This window comes from Pararge aegeria, chromosome 3 (assembly GCF_905163445.1).
Source record: "Pararge aegeria chromosome 3, ilParAegt1.1, whole genome shotgun sequence".
Taxonomy (NCBI): domain Eukaryota; kingdom Metazoa; phylum Arthropoda; class Insecta; order Lepidoptera; family Nymphalidae; genus Pararge; species Pararge aegeria.
Genome location: NC_053182.1, coordinates 21614787 through 21636210, shown reverse-complemented (window position 1 = coordinate 21636210; position 21424 = coordinate 21614787). Strand labels below are relative to the sequence as shown.

General features: G+C 44.6%; 2 protein-coding genes across 2 annotated transcripts; both read right to left on the bottom strand.

Moving 5' to 3' along the window:
- Positions 1-8355: 8355 nt before the first annotated feature.
- Positions 8356-11577, bottom strand: LOC120637021 (translation initiation factor IF-2-like). Its single transcript, XM_039908605.1, has 4 exons — positions 11507-11577; positions 9785-9829; positions 9534-9690; positions 8356-9468 (listed from the first exon to the last, which is right to left on the bottom strand). The coding sequence occupies exons 3-4, from the start codon at positions 9564-9566 to the stop codon at positions 8356-8358; spliced, it is 1146 nt and encodes a 381-aa protein (XP_039764539.1). The 5' UTR covers positions 9567-9690; positions 9785-9829; positions 11507-11577.
- LOC120637020 lies at positions 10973-21424 on the bottom strand. Its single transcript, XM_039908604.1, has 10 exons — positions 21235-21424; positions 20535-20701; positions 20018-20198; positions 18346-18488; positions 18128-18201; positions 13323-13527; positions 12568-12917; positions 11734-11883; positions 11507-11666; positions 10973-11134 (listed from the first exon to the last, which is right to left on the bottom strand). The coding sequence occupies exons 1-10, from the start codon at positions 21422-21424 to the stop codon at positions 10973-10975; spliced, it is 1782 nt and encodes a 593-aa protein (XP_039764538.1).

Below are 21424 nucleotides of genomic sequence, written 5' to 3'. Positions count from 1 at the left end.
GCAAAAACAAGTAAATTCTAAATTTCAAAATCAAATAACTTTTTAAATAAATCGACGACCCCCCTTTTTTATAATTTTATTTAGTGTGCCCCTAGGTACACTACACTTTGGCAAAAAACCAGAATTTTTTATAGAGTAGTTTTTTCAAAATTTCACAAAAACTGTTTTTTAGGTTACCACGTGGTCGGGTTTTTCCGGGGTTTTCCGGAAAATTTTTTTCGGGGAAACGTGTAAGGGGCTAAAATAAGGACTTCTGCGTTTTTAGAATTTTTATTTTCGCCCTCAAAAAATTTTAATAATTAAAAAACCATACTGACCTGAGTATCAATACCTATCATATAAAATTCTATATATCTAGGTATATATAAAAGACGCGTGGGATTTTATACTTACTTTGGATAGGTAAAGGACCAGGAGAACTATATCAGTTTAAACCAGATTTTTATGTTAAATAGTTTAGGAAATATAAGATATCCAAAATAGGGGTAAAATCCACCATTCACTGAAGGATAAAAGGGTGGAAATATATATAAATACATAAAGCAGGGGTCATTTATGTGCGCAACTTAGTAAGTAAGAGCAAAAGAAAACTTTTTGCGTTTAAATAAAAATTTTAAGTTTGATAGTTTTTAAAATATTAAATTTCTAAAGTCAAAAATACAAAATTAAATTTTACACCCCTAAATAAGGGTGGTAGCAAAAAGTCTTCTTTTAAGGGATTGTGCGTCTTCGGAGTGACAAAAGAACTGCATTTACAGAATTTTAAAATATCGTATAGTTTTCAAATTAATCAAAAAATACGTATTTTGGGCCTATTTGCGGTTAACCACAAACAACCCCCCTTACTTAAAGGCGGATAAAACATAAACCGCTGACCCTGGAGTTTCGGAGATAGGAGAGGAAGTGTGCAGTAACTCTCCTGAAGTATATAGAAATTTGTTGCGGCAATCCAGGCTTCATATTTTCGGAGCTATCCCTAATTTAAGGGAAAGAGCCAAAAAATTGCAACCGCATTGCCAAGATAAAACACAAAACACCCCATATCTCCGAAACTAGGGGTCCTAGGTCAAAAATAACTTTTTTTCCGTGGTCCCCCCCCCCCTTGAACCCCCCTCCACGCTATCCCGTTAGGTATAGCCTTCCCACCCCAACGCATCAAATAGGGGTAGTTTCAACCCCCTACGACCCCTATTTCAATTAGTCTCAGAAAGCGGTTTTTTGGAGTCTTGGACCCTTTCTAAGACATCTGAGACCATATTTTTGTTTGGAACATTTTTCTAAATTATTACCCCCCCACCCCTCGTAATTACTAAAATAGCCGTACCTTCAGAACGGCTAAAGCGAACTAGGCCGAGTTTGGGCTTAATTGAAAGGGCTCGCGGAGCTCAGCCAATTGATGCCAACGGTATATCCCTAAAAGGGGTATCTACCCCTACCCCTTGTAGCTTCGGAGCACATAGTCCGATACAGGTCGAGTTTGGTATCAATTGAAAGGGCTCGTCGAGCTCTTTCATCCTAAGCTGACCTAATACCCCTAAAGGGGTATCTACCCCTACCCCTACCCCTAAAATTAAAACAGACAGACAGACTAAGACTTCCTCCCTCTTCCTCTTATCTCACTGTTTTCGCTCCGAACCCGCACAGTACCTGACGTTTGGGCTACAATATACACAGCCCAAACAAAGTAGAATAAGAATTGTAGACTTGGGGCTTTACACCCCAAATTTCTAAAACAAAAAATTGACATTATTGCTAATAATTTAGGACATATTGTAAACGGTGGGAGGATTTTTACCCCCCCCACAACATTAGGTTAAGACTTTATACGGACATTAATTTATTTATATTGACACTGGGAAGCCATTTACACCTCCAAAAAATTTTATCAATTAGTTAGTAAATAAGGACAGCTGGGAGGCATTATACACCTCCCACAATCACATTAGGCTAGGTAACGTAATCATTTGACCATTGGGAGGCTTTTTACACCTCCCAAACGTTGTAGGTGTAATTGATAGTTGGGCTCCTCGATTCTTACCCTAACCGCACTTCTCCGTAGCCAATAACAAACCTCAAAATGTTCGGCTGCGGTCACAGAACCCCATCAAAGCCAGTAGCGCAGGAGGCGAGGCCCGCCTCGCCGTTGACGGAAGGTCAAGTCATCGGTGAGGTCAGCCGCCTCAACCGTCTCTCCTTGGAAGGAGGGCCGGAAGTCACCACGAGGGATTCCCCGAAACCAATAGCCCTAACCGCTCCGCCGGGCCCCTTAAAACCAACTTCAAAGGTTGTAATGCCACAAGGACCCGGCGTCGTTACACAAAGGAAAGGCGTAATCTTCGAGGTGAAGCTCGGCTCTCCGGATCAGGGTGCCCCAAAGCCCCAAGGGCGACTGAAGGAGGCAAAGGCCTGCGTCGCGAAGGTCAAGGCACAGCTCAACAGTTCGAGGAACACAAAAACGGAAATAAAAGCCGAAGTGACGCAGGCAGTCGAAAGACTTTACCAGTTGGTGAAGGAGGCGGAGGCCACAAAACCCCCGACCCCTCCCCCAACTGGCAGTGGAGAAAGGGGAACGAAGGAAATCGAAAGTAGAATAATGCAAAGGATGGATGAGCACGAAAGGCTGATAAAGGAAAATAACAAAATGATGGAAAGGATGAAAGGTACATTAGAAGGACTGGAAAGAGTAGGAGAAAAAATCTCGTATGCAGACATGACAGCGACTGGAGCCCCGAAGAGGAACCCAGTGCAGACTGCGCTGCATTCGGTTATGGTCTCCTCAAAGGATGAGGAAGAAACGGGAGATGATGTGATGAAAAGAATAAGAGAGACGATGAACGCAAGGGATGGATGGGTAAAAGTGGAAAGAGTAAGGAAGGTGAAGGATAGGAGAGTTATAGTCGGCTGCGCGACAGAAGAGGAAAGGAGGAAAGTGAAAGAAAGACTGGAGAAAGTAAGCGATAGACTGAACGTAGAGGACGTCACCAATAAGAACCCCCTGGTCATGCTCAAAGATGTCCTGAGCTATAACACTGACCAGGAGGTGTTAAGAGCATTAGAGAAACAGAACAAAACAATATTTAAGGACCTGGAGGAAGATAGGGAAAAACTGGAGATCTGCTTCAGAAAGAAGACTCGCAACCCTCACGCCAACCATATCGTGCTACGAGTTCCCCCCAGAATTTGGCAGCGCATGACCGGGGCAGAGGCAGTACACATCGACCTGCAGAGGGTGAGAGTGGTGGATCACTCACCACTTGTTCAGTGCTCCCTCTGCCTCGGTTATGGGCACAACAGAAAACTGTGTAAGGACACCACAACCAAATGCAGTCACTGCGGAGGCCCCCACATTAAAGCGGATTGTGCTGATTGGATCGCCAACACGCCCCCAAGGTGCTGTAACTGCACGCGCGCCGGGCTGGAAGGCTCTGCTGAGCATAACGCGTTTAGTCGGGACTGCCCGGTCAGGCGTAAATGGGACGCCTTGGCACGATCCAGCATAGCATATTGCTAAGGGTACCACGGGCATCCCCACCGGAGAAGCAGTGTACAATTTCGCGCAGGTTAATCTACAGCGTAAACAGCTCGCCACAAATGAACTGATGATAGAGGCTACGCACGGTAAATTCGCAGTCGCGTTACTGCAGGAGCCTTATGTGGGCGGCATTGGCAAAATGAAGAGCTATAGAGGGGTACGTATCTACCAGAGCGCTGATCAGGGGGAGGGTACTGTTAAAGCAGCCATAGCCGTTTTTCAACAAGAACTAGAAATAATCCAGTACCCAAAATTCACCACAAATAACATCGTTGTGGTGAAAATCCGAACCAGTGCCTGGGAGACTACGGTTGTCTCGTACTACTTCGAACCAAACCGCCCCATAGAACCATATTTACAACACCTAGGCAAGATTGTGAAGGAACTAGGGACCAGACATATCATCGTAGGAGGCGATGCTAACGCAAAAAATACCTGGTGGGGCAGCGTCTGCAACGACGCAAGGGGTGTGGACATGGAATACATGCTCAACGAACTTGACCTTCAGGTGCTCAACGTGGGTACGTTACCTACCTTCGACGTAATTAGGGGAAACACACGTTACACCAGCTGCATCGACGTAACGGCATGTTCAACGGACCTACTAGATCGCGTCAGAAGGTGGAGAGTGGATGAGAGTGTGACGAGTTCAGACCACAACACAATTGCATTTGAAATTAGACAAAAAAGGGCAAAGGGAACTTTAATAAATAGAACGACAAGGGTATTTAATACAAAAAAAGCAAACTGGAGTGAGTTTCGTGAGAAACTCGCGCAAGTCTTGCAGCTAAATAAAATAAATAAAAATGAAATAAATGCTATAAATAACCTAACCGATTTAGACTTAATAACACAAAAATATTCAAATGCAATTGTGGAGGTATGCAAGAAAACTATACCAGAAAAGAAAATTAAAGAAGTCTTAAAGCTACCATGGTGGAATGACGAACTCGCGGCACTCAAACAACAAGCAGCCACTAAAAAACGCCGAATCAGATGTGCAGCACCTATACGCAGAAAAAAGGTGGTCGATGAGTACCTGAGGGCCAAGGACGAATATGAGGATAGAGCGAAAGCGGCACAAACCACTAGTTGGAAGGAGTTCTGTGGTACACAAAGCAAGGAAGGGGTATGGGACAGCCTATACAGAATTATTGGAAGAACCACAATAAGGCAGGAAGACTTACCACTTACCGAAAAAGGTCACACCTGTGGCCCCCTGGAGTCGGTCCGGTTGCTCGCAGACACTTTTTACCCGGAGGACTCTGAGGAGAGCGACAGTCCGGAGCACCGTCGAATTAGAGAGACCGCAGAGCTGGTGAACGAGGGATCCAATGAGGAAACATTGGATCCACCCTTTACTATGGGCGAGCTCCGTGGTGCTGCGGAGAGTTTCAATCCGAAGAAGGCACCGGGTGGTGACGGTCTGACTCCCGATATATGCCTGCAAGCGATAGACGTCAACCCTGAAGGGTACCTCGCCCTCGCTAACAAGTGCCTGGAACTCGGTTGCTTCCCGAGGGATTGGAAGGAAGCGACAGTTGTAGTACTTCGGAAACCGTCGAGGGAAGACTACACCAATCCCAAAGCCTACCGACCTATCGGGCTGTTACCGGTTCTAGGCAAGATCCTGGAGAAGATGCTGATGAACCGAATAAAATGGCACATTTTGCCCGGGATTAGTACTTGCCAGTATGGCTTTATGCCACAAAGAAGCACCGAAGACGCCCTCTATGCCCTGACGCAACACATAGATAGCAAACTAAAACAAAAGAAAATAGTAACCATGATATCACTGGACATAGAGGGAGCCTTCGATAGTGCTTGGTGGCCTGCCATTAGGGTCAGACTGGCTGAGGAAAGGTGTCCCATTAACATCAGGCGGGTCATCGACAGCTACCTCCGGGATCGTAGGGTTAGGGTGCGGTATGCCGGTCAGGAATACTCTAAACGCACAACAAAGGGGTGTGTGCAAGGCTCGATTGGGGGTCCAATCCTGTGGAACCTGCTCCTCGACCCGTTGCTTAAGGGCCTAGAAAAACGAGGCGACTATTGTCAGGCCTTTGCCGACGATGTCGTCCTCGTCTTCGACGACGACACGGGACTCGAGATTTCTAGGCGGGCCAATGCGGCCCTTGCCTATGTCCGGGAGTGGGGAGTCCGGAATATGTTGAAATTCGCGCCAAATAAAACAAAGGCCATGGTCATTACGAAGAAACTTAAATACGACTCCCCGCTCCTGACCATGGGAGGGATCGACATTGGTCTGTCGGATGAGATCAAAGTCCTGGGTCTTACAATTGACAAGGGACTGACCTTCAATGCACATGTAACCAACACGTGCAAAAAGGTGCAGGGTCTTTATAAGCAACTATGTCGAGCAGCCAAGGTGAGCTGGGGACTCCATCCCCAAATCATCAAAATAATTTATACGGCAGTGGTGGAACCGGTGGTCCTTTACGCGGCCAGCGCGTGGGCACCGGCTACTAAAAAACTTGGAGTGCGCAAACAGCTCAACTTCATCCAGCGGTCATTCGCCCAAAAAATCGCCAAAGCCTATCGGACTGTCTCCTCGAACTCAGCGATGATACTAGCTGGAATACTTCCCCTTGACCTAAGGGTCCAGGAATCGGCAGCCCTATATATGGCGAAAAGAGGAGTATTCCACCAGCTTCCAGGAGACAGGTCGATAGAGGTGAAACTAAATTACGCGGAGCAGCAACAGGAACACCCTGCGTGCCGCATCGCCATCGACTACTCCTGCCTTGAGAACCCTCCATCTGAATCCACTATAGGACACTCTTCCGATCAAGCGTTCATCTACACAGATGGAAGCAAGATCGAGGGCAAGGTAGGAGCGGCCGTTTCTATTTGGGAGGGTGGCGCCGAGATTAAATCTATGAAGTTGAAGCTGGAGTCGTACTGCACCGTTTTCCAAGCGGAGTTGTACGCTTTGGATGCCGCAACTAAATGGGCCCTAAAATGCACAAAAAGCGAAATCTGGATCCTTAGCGATTCGAGATCCGCTTTAGATCTCATCAAAAGCGGCAGAGTTGCACATCCACTGGCGTACGACATACGCAGGAACATCGGTGCAGTACAGGCCCAGGGGCGCACAGTAAAATTGTTCTGGATAATAAAGCCCACGTCGGCAATGCAGGCAATGAGCGCGGCGACAGCCTGGCAAAACAGGCCGCGCTGAACACTAAGACCACCGCAACGTACAGCGCCTGCCCAGTTTCCTTTGCTAAAAGAACGATTAGAGCGGAAACGCAAAATCAGTGGCAGCAGCGCTACGACGAACAAACCACCGCCAGCACTACTAAGGTCTTCCTGCCAAACGTAAAAGCCGCACATAAAATAATGGTGGCAACAGAAATCACGCCTATACTCACACAAACACTCAGTGGCCATGGTGGGTTTCTTAAATATCTCCACCGTTTCAAACTAAAAGATAGTCCCTTGTGCAAGTGCGGTATGGCCAGAGACGAGGAGCCCATCCACCTGCTGGTGGAATGCCCAAGATTTGGAAGGCAGAGGCACGAATTCACTAACAAACTCGACATAGTAATAAATTCAAAAACATTAAAAGATCTTTTTGCTAATAAGTATTTTAGGCCAGATTTTATAAATTATGCAGCTAGCATTATAAAAATTATTTTAGACGAGAACAGATGAAAGTGCAAAAGATCCCAAGTTACCTGATATTATAGATGATATTGGCAATAACTAGGATAGAATGCCCATAGTAAAATTAATATTGTAAAGTAGCCAAATTAGCAAATAAGTAAATATGTATTAGTGATAAGCTGAATAAACATAAAAATGTCAATGCCGCCAAAATGTAAATAAATGCGTAACATAAGAAGTAAAAATAAATATAAAATTTAGTCATAAGTTAATAAATAATTAATATTAAATGTGTAAGTACAATAAGGACAATAAACCTGTAAAATAGTATAAGTAAAAGTACGAGAATAACATTGTAATGCAATGATGATAAAAATACAAAAAGAAAGGAATAGTAATAAAAAAGTAGAACAAAAGGAATGAATACTAAAAAAAAAAAAAAAACCTAACCTAACCTAACCTAACCTAACCTAACCTAACCTAACCTAACCTAACCTAACCTAACCTAACCTAACCTAACCTAACCTAACCTAACCTAACCTAACCTAACCTAACCTAACCTAACCTAACCTAACCTAGCATCGATATCTTCCATGACTCACCCACAGCTTTTAGAAAAAAACTCACCGAACACTTATCGGCGAGTTAAATTTTGTGTTAAAATTTTTTATTTTTGCAAATTAAGTTTATTTGACGCTTTGTCAATGCTATGTGCACTTGTCATTGACGTGCATATCAGTCCATGTGTTCGTGTGTGTGCTATATTTAAAAAAACGTGTAATATGCATGTTGTTAGTGGTCTTAAATAAATAAATAACAAGGCAAATGTCGTCCTCTAGTTTCAAATTAACCTTGTCAAGTCGTTACCTAGATGGCACCACTTGTCTATAATGTCGAGTTATAATGCAACCAATAAAAGTGTTGTGCAGTGTTTTATTAGTGCGGTGAGTGAACAAATGCCTTATAAGTAGGCCCCTACTTGAAATAAATGAATTTGAACTTTAATTCCGTCACTGGAAGATACGGGTTGCTGTACAGGATAGTATGTGAAGGTGAAAAATAAACAATATTTTTGTATAACTTTATTACTAAAACGAATGTACATTTCACTGAAATTTGTTGCTTCGTAAAGCCACGCGGAAATCGCTGATGCGGACCAATGGCGAGGAGAGAGTCAGAATTCGAGAAGCGAATTACGGGCAGCGTCGCGGCGGCGAGCACGGGCCGCCCCGTCCGCCCGGCCCGCTCGGCGGCTTCTTCGGGGCGGCGCGGGCGGCGCCCGGGGCGGGGGGCGGATACGTCTCAGTCGACTCATTTTTTATTTTCAATTCAGGAACAGACATAGGTTTCGCTCGCGAGTGCGGACCGTCTCTCTCGCTAGTCTTCTCGACTTCGTCGGATTTCCATCCTCCGGAAATCTTATTCTGTAAGTTTTTTAACGATAGCCAATGATCAGACCCGCAAAAGAAGCCACTATCGGAAGCCGTAGGCGGAGCTCGGCGGTCCGCCGTCGGCCGCGCGGCGGGCGCGTCGCCCGGCGGCGGCGCCGTGCCGAAGTCCAGCGCCACCCGCACGCGCGCCGCCGCGGCGCCCGGCGGCACGGCCAGCTCTAGCCGCCCGGCGCCGCGCGCGCCCGCCGCCTCGCGCGCCGCCTCGCGCGCCGCCTCGCGCGCCGCCTCGCACGCCGCCTCGCGCGCCGCCTCGCGCCCGCGGCTCGCCTCGGGTAGCCGGGCGCGCGCGCGCAGCGCCGTCGCCAGCCCGCCTGCCCCCGCAGACCGTGCGGGGTCGCTCCTGCCGAAGGACCGCGGCGCCGCCGGCCCGCTCGCGTCTGCCGCGGTGTGTAGCTGGCGGCGCGGCGCGGGGGTATCCGCGCCGCGCCGCAGCGACGTCATGAGGCGCGTCGCGAGCCCCGCGGGGTCAGGCGCGCGCGGCGCGGGGCTCGCTTCGGGCTTCTGAGCGGGGCAGGTGTCGTAGCGCGGCGTCGCGGGGCGCTCCGCTACGCCGAACGCCGGCTGGCGGCGTGCGCACGAGCCCGGCGCGCGGCCGCGGACCTGCGCGCAGGCGCGCGAAGGTTCCGCTCCATCGGCGGCGGCGAGACGGTAGGCGAGCGGCTCGGGCGCGGGTTGCGGCTCGCACGTTGCCGCATCGCGCTCGTATGCCTCGCGGCGAGCACGAGCGGCCGCCGCGAGGCGCCTCGCCACGAGGTCCGGCCGGTCCGCGCACTGCGGCCGCCCACTAGCGGGCACCGCGTCGGTGCGCGGGGCGGGCGGGCGCGCGCCCCGGCCGCTCGACAGAACTCGTACTACCTGCGGATCACAAGCGCGGGTCAGCGGCGCCGCCAGCGAGCCGCAGTCTCGCGGGCGGCACTCACCTGCGCGGCGCGGGGTGTCGGGAGCAGCGCCATGGCGGGTGCGGGTGCGGGAGTGGGTGCGGGTGCGGGAGTGGCCGCAGCGGGAGTGACGCGGACGGAACGGGAGGGCCGCGGCGGGCTCTAGACGGCCACGCCGTTATTGCGTGGATGATGTGAACTAGTGTCAGATGCATTCAATATACCTACTAAGTAACTAAAAATACTTAAAAAATATAGTACACTCAATATGTTATTTTGGCACAAAATGTTACCTATAATGCGGACCCCTCGTCACAGTCGTCTGAAGTCTGCCACATCTGTGAAAAAATTTCTTCAAAAATAATGGTCGTACCAACTAAATAAAATTAAAATTTTCTACAACATTTCAAATGATATTTTCAAAAACAAGTCAGTTTTTTTAAATGAAACTTCTTTAGAATCGTTGTGATTTCAAACCGGTTGCAACGGAAAACACGACAGGTAATAGACACAAATACAAAGATGTGTAGGATTCATCCGGCGAGAGAATGAGATAGAACACGTGTTCAATGCGCCTGCGTGTTGGAAAGTTTCAGTATAAGTATGTTGATTGTTGATGAATTTTTATTTTTGTCAATATTTTCATCTCCTTGATAAATTAATTTTAAAATCATGCCAAAAACTAAAGTTAAAAAAAAACGCGCACGCAGTGCACTATGGAGCTATATTGTATTGCTTTGTGTTATAATATTTTTGAAGGGAAATTAGAACCGTTGTGACTTTAAACTCGACAAGAGGAGCTAGGCAAGGTGACCCTGTTTCCCCAAAATGTTTTATTGCAATACTAGAATACATCATATGTAAGCTAGATTGGAAAAACCCAGGCTTGTACATCCAAGGCAAATACTTGAACCACTTAAGATTTGCAGACGACGTAGTTTTGCTATCAGAAACGAGCAACGAACTTCAAAATATGATAGAATCTTTACACAAGGCTAGCATACAAGTAGGTTTACAAATGAATATAACAAAAACGAAAGCCATGACCAATTACATAAGATCAGCTATAAAAATTGAAAATGACCAATTAGAATATGTCGAACAGTATATTTACTTAGGAAAATTAATTGGATTCAGTAGAGACAGAAACGATAAAGAAATTGAGAGAAGAATAAAAAATACGTAGAACAAATATTGGAGCTGCAAAGAGATATCTAAGAGTGATATACCTATAATACTTAAAAATAAAGTTAAGGATTCATGCCTTATATGGAATAAGGCCTGACATTTGCATGCCAAACATGGAAATTTACATTAATGCTAATCATTAAAAAGCTACACAAAATAAGACACACACAAATAAGATCAGGCACGAAAATAATAGATGCACTAAGCTACGCAAAAAAACTAAAGTGGAAATGGGCGGGTCCTATCCTAATAGTTCTGATACTCTATATCCACCTCAGTGAGTGTTTTCACAATTACATCTTTGTGTTTTGTAACGTCTGTATAATGGGGAGTGCTCTGAAGAAACAAATTTCATCCCTCATCTTCTGGATGGCTGGAGGTCTTGTCCGTCCGTTATAATAGATCTCTTCTGCCGCGCTCATGCATTCAATACAATCGTAATAATTACTAAGTAGCTGAACAAAAAATGTTTTAAAGTAATAGTGGTCAGGATTCCCTGAGTCGTGGAAAGCACTTCCTTCCAGTTATGAACCAGTAATTAAAATAAATATTTAAACGAAGAAACAACTTCAGTGTGTGTGTGCGTTTGAGTGTGAGTTTAATGTTTATAGCATTGGGGTTGAATAGTTTAATAATAGTGCTCAATGTGGGATTATACGGGGCGGATATAACCCACTTGTTCGTTTGTTCGCTATTTATTTATAATTAAAAAAGGCTGTATATACGTTTCCTTCCGAGGTATGGAAACTATGGAAACACTTAAGTGCGGGTCAGGCTCGCACGGCGTGCTGCTTTTAATCAACTAATTAGGTTCAGCGCGCACGCACCTCCAGCGCGTCGGCGGTCAGCACGAGGAGCGCGGCCGGGCAGCTCGGCAGCAGCAGCGCGGCCAGCGCGGGCGCGGCGCCGGGCAGCGCGGGCGCGCGCGCGGGCAGCGCCCCGCGAAGCGCCCAGGCACACAGGCGCGCCGCGCCGCCGCCCGCCGGCCTGCGCGCGACTCGTTAGCAACGGGCACGGGCTGCCAGTCCGCCGACCGCGCCCGAGCACTACGTACGTGACGAAGTAGCGCTCGTCGACGCCGGGCGCCACGGAGTGCGGCGGCAGCGCGGCGCCGCCCGCCAGCGGCAGGCGCAGCACGAGCCGCAGCGCGGGCAGCGACACGCAGCACGCGGCGCCCGCCGTGGCCGCCCACACGCTGCGGCGCCTGGCGGCCAGTTCGGGGACGAGTTATCTCATGCTCGTCGGTGTTCCCACTTCCCATAGCTACTACCTCACTCACTAACTACGATTTATTTATTTATTTATTTAAGGGACAATCAACAGGTTACAACAACAACTCTTAAATACTAAACAAAAAATGAAATAACATATAAATGTAATATTGTAGACCCACTTAAAGACTGCCACAACTTGCAAATAAAAACTATATTGTTAGTTAGAAGGAGAAAAAAGGAGAAAAAACTACGATAATAATCACGAAGTCATTACACGAGGCACTGCACTTGCCTTTGATTTTAAAGTTAGCTTTTATAAGCTATCTAATAAAAATCCCAGTTACTACTTTAGATTGATGCATTAAAAGGTTAACCTTATCTGACCGTAACGAGTTATTAGGATTATGTTTTTTACATAGAACGAAAGACTAGGCTTCAACTGTTTATGGCCCGGCCGTAGCGTGAGTTACTGTAGAAAATTTGCAACTTTACAACCCGTAGGTAGTGCCTACTGTTTTTTTGATTCAATTTTTTTTCTTTTTCTCCAACTTGCTTTTTATTATTTATTTTTTTAAGCATGCAGAGGTTTACATAATAAATTATTTTTATCGTCTAGCTTGCATGCATGTAACAGTTTTAGTTCCGCATCTGCCTGCGCGAGGAGGTGGACGTACCCGGGGTGCAGCGCCAAGCCCAGTATCTGCTGGCCCAGCGCGCAGGCGGCGCCGGGCGGCGAGCACAGCGCGCGCACGTCCGCCTCGGCCGGGCGCGGCGCGTCTGCGGGCGCGGGCGCCTGCGCGCGGCGCCGCACGCGCTCCGCCAGCGGCTCGGCGGCGCGCAGCGGCGGCAGCGGCAGCGCGCGCGCCAGCGGCCACGCCAGCAGCGCCGTGGCCGCGCCGCGCCGCGCGCCCGCCGCGCCGCCCGCCGCCAGCAGCCAGCGCGCCGCCGCGCCGCGCGCCTGCGACACGGCCAAGATGAGAGCCCACTCGGCGCGGCGCCCCGACTCCCGCCATATGAAGCTTCTCTAAACTATTATGCTTTAATGACGGCCCTATGAACAGATCTTTTATAAAAATCGTTCTCAATTCTTAGTTAAGTTCAAAAGTCTGTGTTATTGATTCTATCTTTTGAAGAAAACGAGCTGACAGCTTCAAAAACGTTGTCGCCCCGACCACATTTCTATCGTGTCATGAAATGAATGCGGTGAATTGCACACAATGTTTGACACACAGACAGAGCCGGTCGGTTGCTCGAGCGCGAAACAGCACGAGAGCATTGAGCAGCCCACCGGCTGCTCTTAATATTTTACACCGAGCGTATTGAGAGCATCCCCGATCATCGTCTGATGGTAAAAGAGATACAATGTAAAAATAAAGCTTATTTCTGTCTCTGCTCTGCTCTCCGGGCCGGTCTATCTGAGCGGGCCCTAAGTCGTGATTAGATTGAGTATTCTTGCTGCAGAGCTCAAGCAGCAGTGCAAGTGTGCGTACGCGGTACCGACCGGGCGCAGCGCGCAGTAGTAGGCCGGGCCGGGCTCGCCGGCGCCGCCCGCCACGTCGGCCGCGTCGTCGGCTTCGCTCGCTACGGTAGCCGGCGCCGGCTCGTCCTGCGGCACGTCAACCACGAGGATGTGGCTGAACACGCACCACGGTATATGTAATAATAATAATAATAATAATAATAAATTTATTTATTCATAGTGGTGAAAACATTACAAATACCAATTTAACATAATTTATCTAAGATACAGTTTTCTTTTTCAAATGATGCAAAATATAATAAATTAATTTAAAATGGTTGAACCAAAAACTAAGCTAAAATCTTGCGATTTTGTGGTATAGCTTTTGGATCTCTTCCTGATAGAAGGTATCCGTTATTGCACATAATAATTTATAACTAAGTGTTACAATTTCAAATAATATAATTGATGAAAATTGCAAACTATTATATTTATTGAATCAATTAAATTTTTGTTTTATCGTAATCTAGTGTTTGAAGCCAGGCCTTAACCTTTATTTTACAATTATGCTTTGACAAAGAATGAATTTTTATCTCCTTGCTGGCTGCATCATTTTAGAATCTGCCAAGAAAAGTTTGGTGTTTCTGAGCAAATCTGGTTCGGCACGGTGTGACACCACAAATTTTGTCTTGTCTACGCCTTTCGGTAAAATTTTCTTTAAATTGGTTTTTTGCATGTTGCCACATTATGCTGTTGTAAATGAATAACTGTCGGACGGTCAGGACTTGACACTGCTGATAGAGGTCACCAGTTGGGTGGTCAAAGGGCCTACAAGTAGCCACCTTGAGTACCATCCTTTGAGCTCTCTCGAGTGGAAGCATGTGAGATGTACAAGATCCTCCCCAAACAGTAATACAATATGATATTATTGATTCACAGAGGGCAGTATATACAGGTTTTAAAGTCCTCGCATCAACCACGTGTCTTATGTTTTTAAATATAGCAGCTAGTTTGCGCACACGCTGCGTTACAGCATCAATATGTGGCTGAAATGACAGTTGTCCATCTACAACAATCCCTAGGTATTTTGTTGCATAGACTTTTTCTAAAGATGGGCAACAGCATTGCTTCCCTTCATCCATCAGACATGAAGCTGTGTGAGCGATTAGTGTTAATGAACTTAAATCAGTTTCTATCGCGTTTTTGATGTTGAAAGTGACATATTTTGTTTTAAGTGTATTAAGTGTTAAATTATTTACAGAGAGCCATCTATTAACGCTATTTAGGCCAGTTTGAGCTGCATTAAATGCGTTTTTCCAATTGTTGGCCTTAAAGATAATAACTGTATCATCGGCAAAATTTATTATTTTTCCTTTTTCCAGTTGTAGGTCGCATAGGTCATTTATGAATGTCAAAAATAGGGTAGGTCCAAGGATGCTTCCCTGAGGAATTCCAAAATCATTATTTAAGTCATCACTTATTGTATTACCGATTTTAACGAATTGCTTTCTATTTGTTAAATAGTCACGAAACAGACCAAGCTGACCACCTCGAATACCGAGCCTTTCCAATTTGTGCGCTAATAGATCTCCGGAAACCGTGTCAAAAGCCTTGGCCAAGTCCAAAAAAACGCTAACGCTAATAACCTTTTGCTTTCCATCTAGAGCTTCAACAATGTAGTCAACAAGCTGTCCTACTGCATCCGAAGTGGACCGGCCGTGTCGGAAACCAAACTGATTATTCGAGAGTAGATTTTTTGATTCCAGATAATTGATTAGTCTCTTATTTATAAGTCGTTCTAGTACTTCTGATAAAGTAGGTAAAATAGATATGGGACGGTAGTTATTAATATTAAGTTTATTTCCAGATTTATAGATGGGAATTACAATGGCTTTCGTAAAAGCATTTGGAAACTTCCCACTGTTTCGGCTTAAATTACAGATGTATGTTAGAGGGGGAATTAGGATATTTTTAAATTTTTTCACAAACTTGGCTGGAATGTTATCCCAACCAACTGAACTATCAGACCTAAGGCTTTCAATTTGGTTTCCAACTTCCAAGTCGTTGGTTTCTAAAAGAACAAACGAATTAACAGATGAAGGTAAAATCTTATCAATTTGAGATCTATTTGCATTAAAGTAATGAGCCCTATTCTCAGCTAGTATTTTACCATCATTTTTATTTTACCATTTTATATGTACACAACTACACAATACATTAGTTAAACCTTAACTTATACATTAACTATTATATGACCTACTGCATCAGTGCATGGGGATGTGCCGGTAAAACATTCATGCTGCAACTAGAGCGCGCGCACAGAACACTGCTTAAAACGATCCTTAGAAAACCGAACAGATACCCTACGGTAAAATTATATAATGAACTCAGTGACCTTTTTAATGTTCGGCAGCATTACCTTTTGGCAGTAATCCTACGCCACCACCCTCATACGGCTGGTAATGTTGCCAAAGTTAGTATTACTAGGGTTACCAAATTTCCAGTACCGAGGAGAAGCACTCGCTTTGCACAAGCACAATTTGAATTTAGATCGGCACATGTATACAATACATTTATAAAGGTAAACAAAAACCTAATCAATGCCAGTAAATATGACCTTGCAAAATCAGTAAAAAGCTGGCTTTCAGGTCTTAGCTATAACGACACTGAAGAAATACTTAAGATTATGATGTAAACATTTACACAATTTACATTTCACACATTTGTACAACATTCTTTCATGTTAGTGCACTGTTTTGAATGTCTTAACTATTGTTCACGCACGCACACAAGCATCCACTTGCACATTAATGTACGCACTCACGCACATACGGTCACACACACACACACACACACACACACACACACACACACACACACACACACTCACACACACACACACTTTCACACACACACACACCCAGAATACCCCACACAGACCTACAAAATTAATTCTTTAGTTATAGTTTAATTTTTAAAACATAGGTTTCAAATAAACAAGCGCCCTTTGTAACATCAGGAAGGACCTAGCCTCTGTAACACAGGTTTTCCTTCCGCAGAGGTTAGGGCATTCATGTAATTATTGTATCCATCATTTTTAGCCTGAATAAACGATTATTATTATTATTGACGTGACAACGTCTTATAAATTGGTTTGTCGGGTGACACTTCAAGAAACTGCGTTACGCTCCGCTCACGTTATGCGCTCACAATGAGAGCGAGTGAGAGGCACGCGTCCCTTCCACTCGGGTATGGTTAGCCCGCCTAAGAGCGAGAGAGACAGACATAAAAAGTGAAAGGCACGCGTCCCTGTGTAGTAAACGCTGTTTCATTGTACGCAAATGTATTGCAAGTTATTGTATGTATATTTGTATATAAATACGTATGTATGTGTAAAGGTAAAAATAAAATTTTGTTAATATGAAATTCAGTGCGAGATTCTTTGTATAAATTAATGTTTTAAATATAATTCTTTGTATAAATAAATGTTTTAAATTGTTACTATTATTTCATCCTTCTTCCTACTATACGAATGAATATTCACATTAAAATTATTTTACCACTCAAAGTCGTTGTCACGTAAAACTTTCGCCCGTATACCGACTTTACAGGCAACCAATTTTATATCTATAACTAGCTGTTGCCCGCGACTTCGTCCGCGTTTATTTTTGTTTGATTCAATTAAGGTGTGGTGGTCTAGAGAAGTTATTAAAGTTCAATATTCTTGTAAAAAAATCGGATGTAGTTTTTAGAATATTTTTTGTTTCTCTAAACTGTTTTGTTTGGGTGTAGTCTTTAATTAAACTTGCGATAACTTCTAAATTAAATGTCTGATTGCAATGAATTAAAAAATCTTTTACTTCTTGTATAAAAATACCCTTAGTGATAAAACTATTTATTTGATTAGGAATGAATGAATACTGTGATACTAATGTGCACCCACTTTTGTTTCTACCGGCGAGCTAATAACATTTTGAACACAACAACTGCTATTGGGACTTAACCATGACAGGTAGATATACTTGCTCGCGGACTTCTTTGTAGGTAATAAAAACCAATAATAGTACTTCAAAAATGTAGTACCTCATTTATATGTAACACAAATAATTTTCTCAGCGCACGCAAACCAATGACTTTTATAGCAAAATTTTGCTACATTGGGTTACATTATTGCAACTTTAAAATATATTAAAGCCTATTTTACTTCGCCATAACCAAGCTTTCTTTTGGTGAAGAATTAGTTTGAGTTAAAATCGGTGCAGTACTTTCGGAGCCTACTCGGTACAAATAAACAAAAAAAATCTCCTCTATCACTCATTTTGGAATGGGTGAGCAACGCTCCGGTCCGATTGATTGAACGCTTGCTCCCATTCTTTATATTGTTTACCAACATCTTTATATTGTACAAACGTTCTTGCAAATAAATGATTATTATTATTATTATTATTATTCTTTCACTCTGCCCCATTAAGTATTGGTATCTTTAAAGTTTTCCATTGTTGATTATGAACCTACCAACATGCTCAAAGAAGCTTACAATTGAAAATTCGTACGTTGTAAAGCTGCCTGAATATTATATTGCTCTTCTTATTATATTATATATTGACTTTGACGTGATACAAGAATTCTTTTATTATGACAGCACTGCCATCTCTAGCTGCAGCGCCTGATATACTTTATATCCATTAAATTTACTAAATGATGGTTACGAAAATATAAGACGAGAAGATAACCTTTTGTGTTAAACTAAAACGAAAGCAACAAAAATAACTTACGAAATATGCGCGGCAGCTTCGTTGTAAATGCGCAGGAGGGGTGATGTCACGCCGGCGTGTTCCGATTGTGTCTCCTGGCCAAAAAGATGTCACCGTTATGCAGGTCCTTGTACCACTTTTGTATTGTACTGACTTCGGTACCCGTAGTATTAGTGGTCAACCGCCGTCACCGCCCCGGTCCACCGACCCAGCGAGCGGTGCCGCCGCGGCGCGTGTACCTGCGATGCGGCGTTCAGCCACACGGTGGTACAGGCTTGCCCGGGCGCCAGCAGGTGCAGCTGCAGCGACAGGAACGTGGCGTCGTCCACCCAGCCCGCCACCGCGCCGGCGCACCGACACAGCACGCGGTGACGCCAGTGCTCTGTGACAGCCGCGGGGGGAACTAGTCATAATTATACTCGTGGATTTAAAACTGAGACTAAAACTGAACTGTTATAGTGTTTTAAGACAATCAATCATGGCCCAAAAGAAATGGTCACTATGTGAAGTAAGTAATTAGTTTATATCGTGACTATAACTTTAAATCTTTTAATTATTTTCTTATAAGTGTGTACAACTGATATCTATATCTATATATAATCATGTAATCTCTTATGTATGTACATGAAAGCAATTTATAAACAATACACTATTATCAAAAATTAGAAAACCCGTAGAAGACCTAATATTACAAACAAGCTCAACGAGTCAAGAAGCCTAAATGGCAATGGGCGGAACAGGAAACATAGGTCGGAGAACCGATGTACGTTGGGGTCCTAAGGTGCTGGAATAGCGACCCCACACCGGTAAACACAGCGTCTGTCGACCCCAAAGAGGTGGACAGACGTCTACAAGCAAGTCGCCGGGAGCCACTGGGATAAACGACCCTTGTCGTGCTAGGCCCTCCAATCAAGCGGACGCTGGATTGAAGATTTTCTCGAAATCTTCGCTGGAATCTCAAAATGAAAATTATATGACATAAGATGACTCAATGCCTTCAGTTCCTGATCTTTCCATTAAACTAGAAGTTTGAACTTTCGGGAACTCAAAGAAAATGTCATCTTAATATTTTAAAGATTAAAGAAAGAAAGAAACTACATTTATTCATGTTAATTAATACAAACAGTAAGGCTGTGCAGCTCAGCATTTGCCATGCATTATAGACACATGCATGACGCTGATTTTCAGCCCGAGTTCCGAGTGACTTTACAGGATGCTTCTGTGGACTGAACTAACATTTCATAGTCGTATATCTAAGCTATTCTCGGAATCATTTAGTTTTGGCAGTTGGGATTTATTATGAAAAGCAACCGTGATTTTCAAAGCCGTCACACTAATAATCCTTTTTTTAAAATGATGTAGGAAACGTTAGTTTTCCAGGCTAGTAGCTAAGTAGCCGATGTTATTGTCCGTCACTTTCGCTCAACTATCTCTATGCATAATATCAAGGTACCCAACCTTGATTAGCTTAGTTAGGGCGTTAAACAGGGACAAGAAACAAACAGACTTTTTTAATAATAATATAAGTTTAAAGACATTTACTCCCATAAAAAGACCTAAGTCACTTACATAGGAAACTTAGTTTTCTATAATAAATTAATACACTTCGCCATTAGACTAAACTAAATTCAATTTTACTATTATCTACTCATTCAATGTATTCGTCTTTAAATTTATTGGTATTACTTAATATATAAGAAGCTAATTTAGCTTTGAATACATTGAATGAGTTTACATTTTTTATAAGTATAGGTATTTTATTATAAAATTTGGCGCCTTCAAAGGTAAGGGATTTTTTACCATAATTTGTTCTTGTTCTAGGTTAGGCAAGGAAACTGGCTCGGCTGGATAATATAAATACCAAATGTTTAGTTTGAAATAAATATAAGAACAAACGAACAAACAACTCACCGTCGAAACCGACGACGAGTATCTCGTGGCGCTCCGCGAGCGCCAGCGGCGCGGCCAGCAGCAGCACGTGGCGCGGCGCGGGCGCCCACTGCGCGTGCGCAACGTCGCGCCACTCCGCGCTCGCCGCGAAGCTGCAGCGCACGCGCCACGCGGCGCCGGCGCCGGGGCCGAGCTCGAAAACCTGCCGTCACATTTAGTGCCAAAATGAACTAATGCCCGTTTTCATGTTCATGAACAAGGCAATGCCAAAAGGGGGTAACACCATTCACCGATCGTTTTTCACAAGGCAACTGATATAGCTTGTTTTATGGTTCTTGCCACAAGGTGTATTATTTTGTTTGGATTATCATAATGTCTTAGATTAAATTGTTTTTCGTAGGGATATAAAGGTTATTCAAAATAACCTAATTTATATTTTTTACATGTGTCAAGTGTAATTATATGTTGACCGGCGCGCGGTGTCCTAGGGCGGCGTAGGGTGTTAAAATGAATAGGGTCACGTGTAATGCTGGCTCACCGTGAGCAGCGCGCACTCGTCGAGCAGCGCCACGCAGCGGCCGGCGCCGTGCAGCGCCGCGCAGCGCAGCGCCGGCTCGGCGGCGCCGCGCGCGTGCAGCGTGGCCGCGCGCCGCCAGCCCGCCGCCGCGCGCCGCCACTCCGCGCGCCACGACCACTGCGGCTCGCCTGCGGACTGAGCCGGTCAAAATCGGAGCCCCGCAACTATGCACTGCGCAGCGAGTTGTTCACATTAAACTTTCACTAGGCTTCACTAGGTTTTGCGCGGGAAATCAGTATGAGATTAAACGAGGCAATTGTAAATCAGATTAGTTTTTAAAAATAAAACATAGTTACTTCAATACGCACTGGGGTTTCAATTGGTATACAAACAATATTAAATATACACACCGGCATATTTAGCGGAACACAAAAAAAAGGTCCATAATTAAAAAAATATGGTTTTATTTTAAAATCTACTTACTACACTTTTTTTGTTATTTAAAGTTTCATTTGTTTTACTTAAAATGAGATCACATTAAGAACAGATTTTGCGAGTTAAGGCTGTTTCTGAAAATTGTTACATTATGGAACTTTTTATGTAACCGGGAAAAGTGAAAATTAATATTAAATGAATAATTAATTAAATTAGAAAAATGGTGATTAATATCGCGTATTTCCTCCACGTGCTGTTATAAAAGTTTCTACCCGTCTAGGCATACTGAGAATGATTTTATCGATGGTATCCTGGGATAGTCTCCGCCATTCCACAACTACGGCGATTCGCAGTTCACCCACGTTGGCAAGAGCTGGAATTCTAGACTTAACTTTTCTTTTCAGCAAGTCCCAAACGTGCTCTATTGGTTTCATATCCGGTGATCTGGCCGGCCACTCCATAACATTGATATTCAT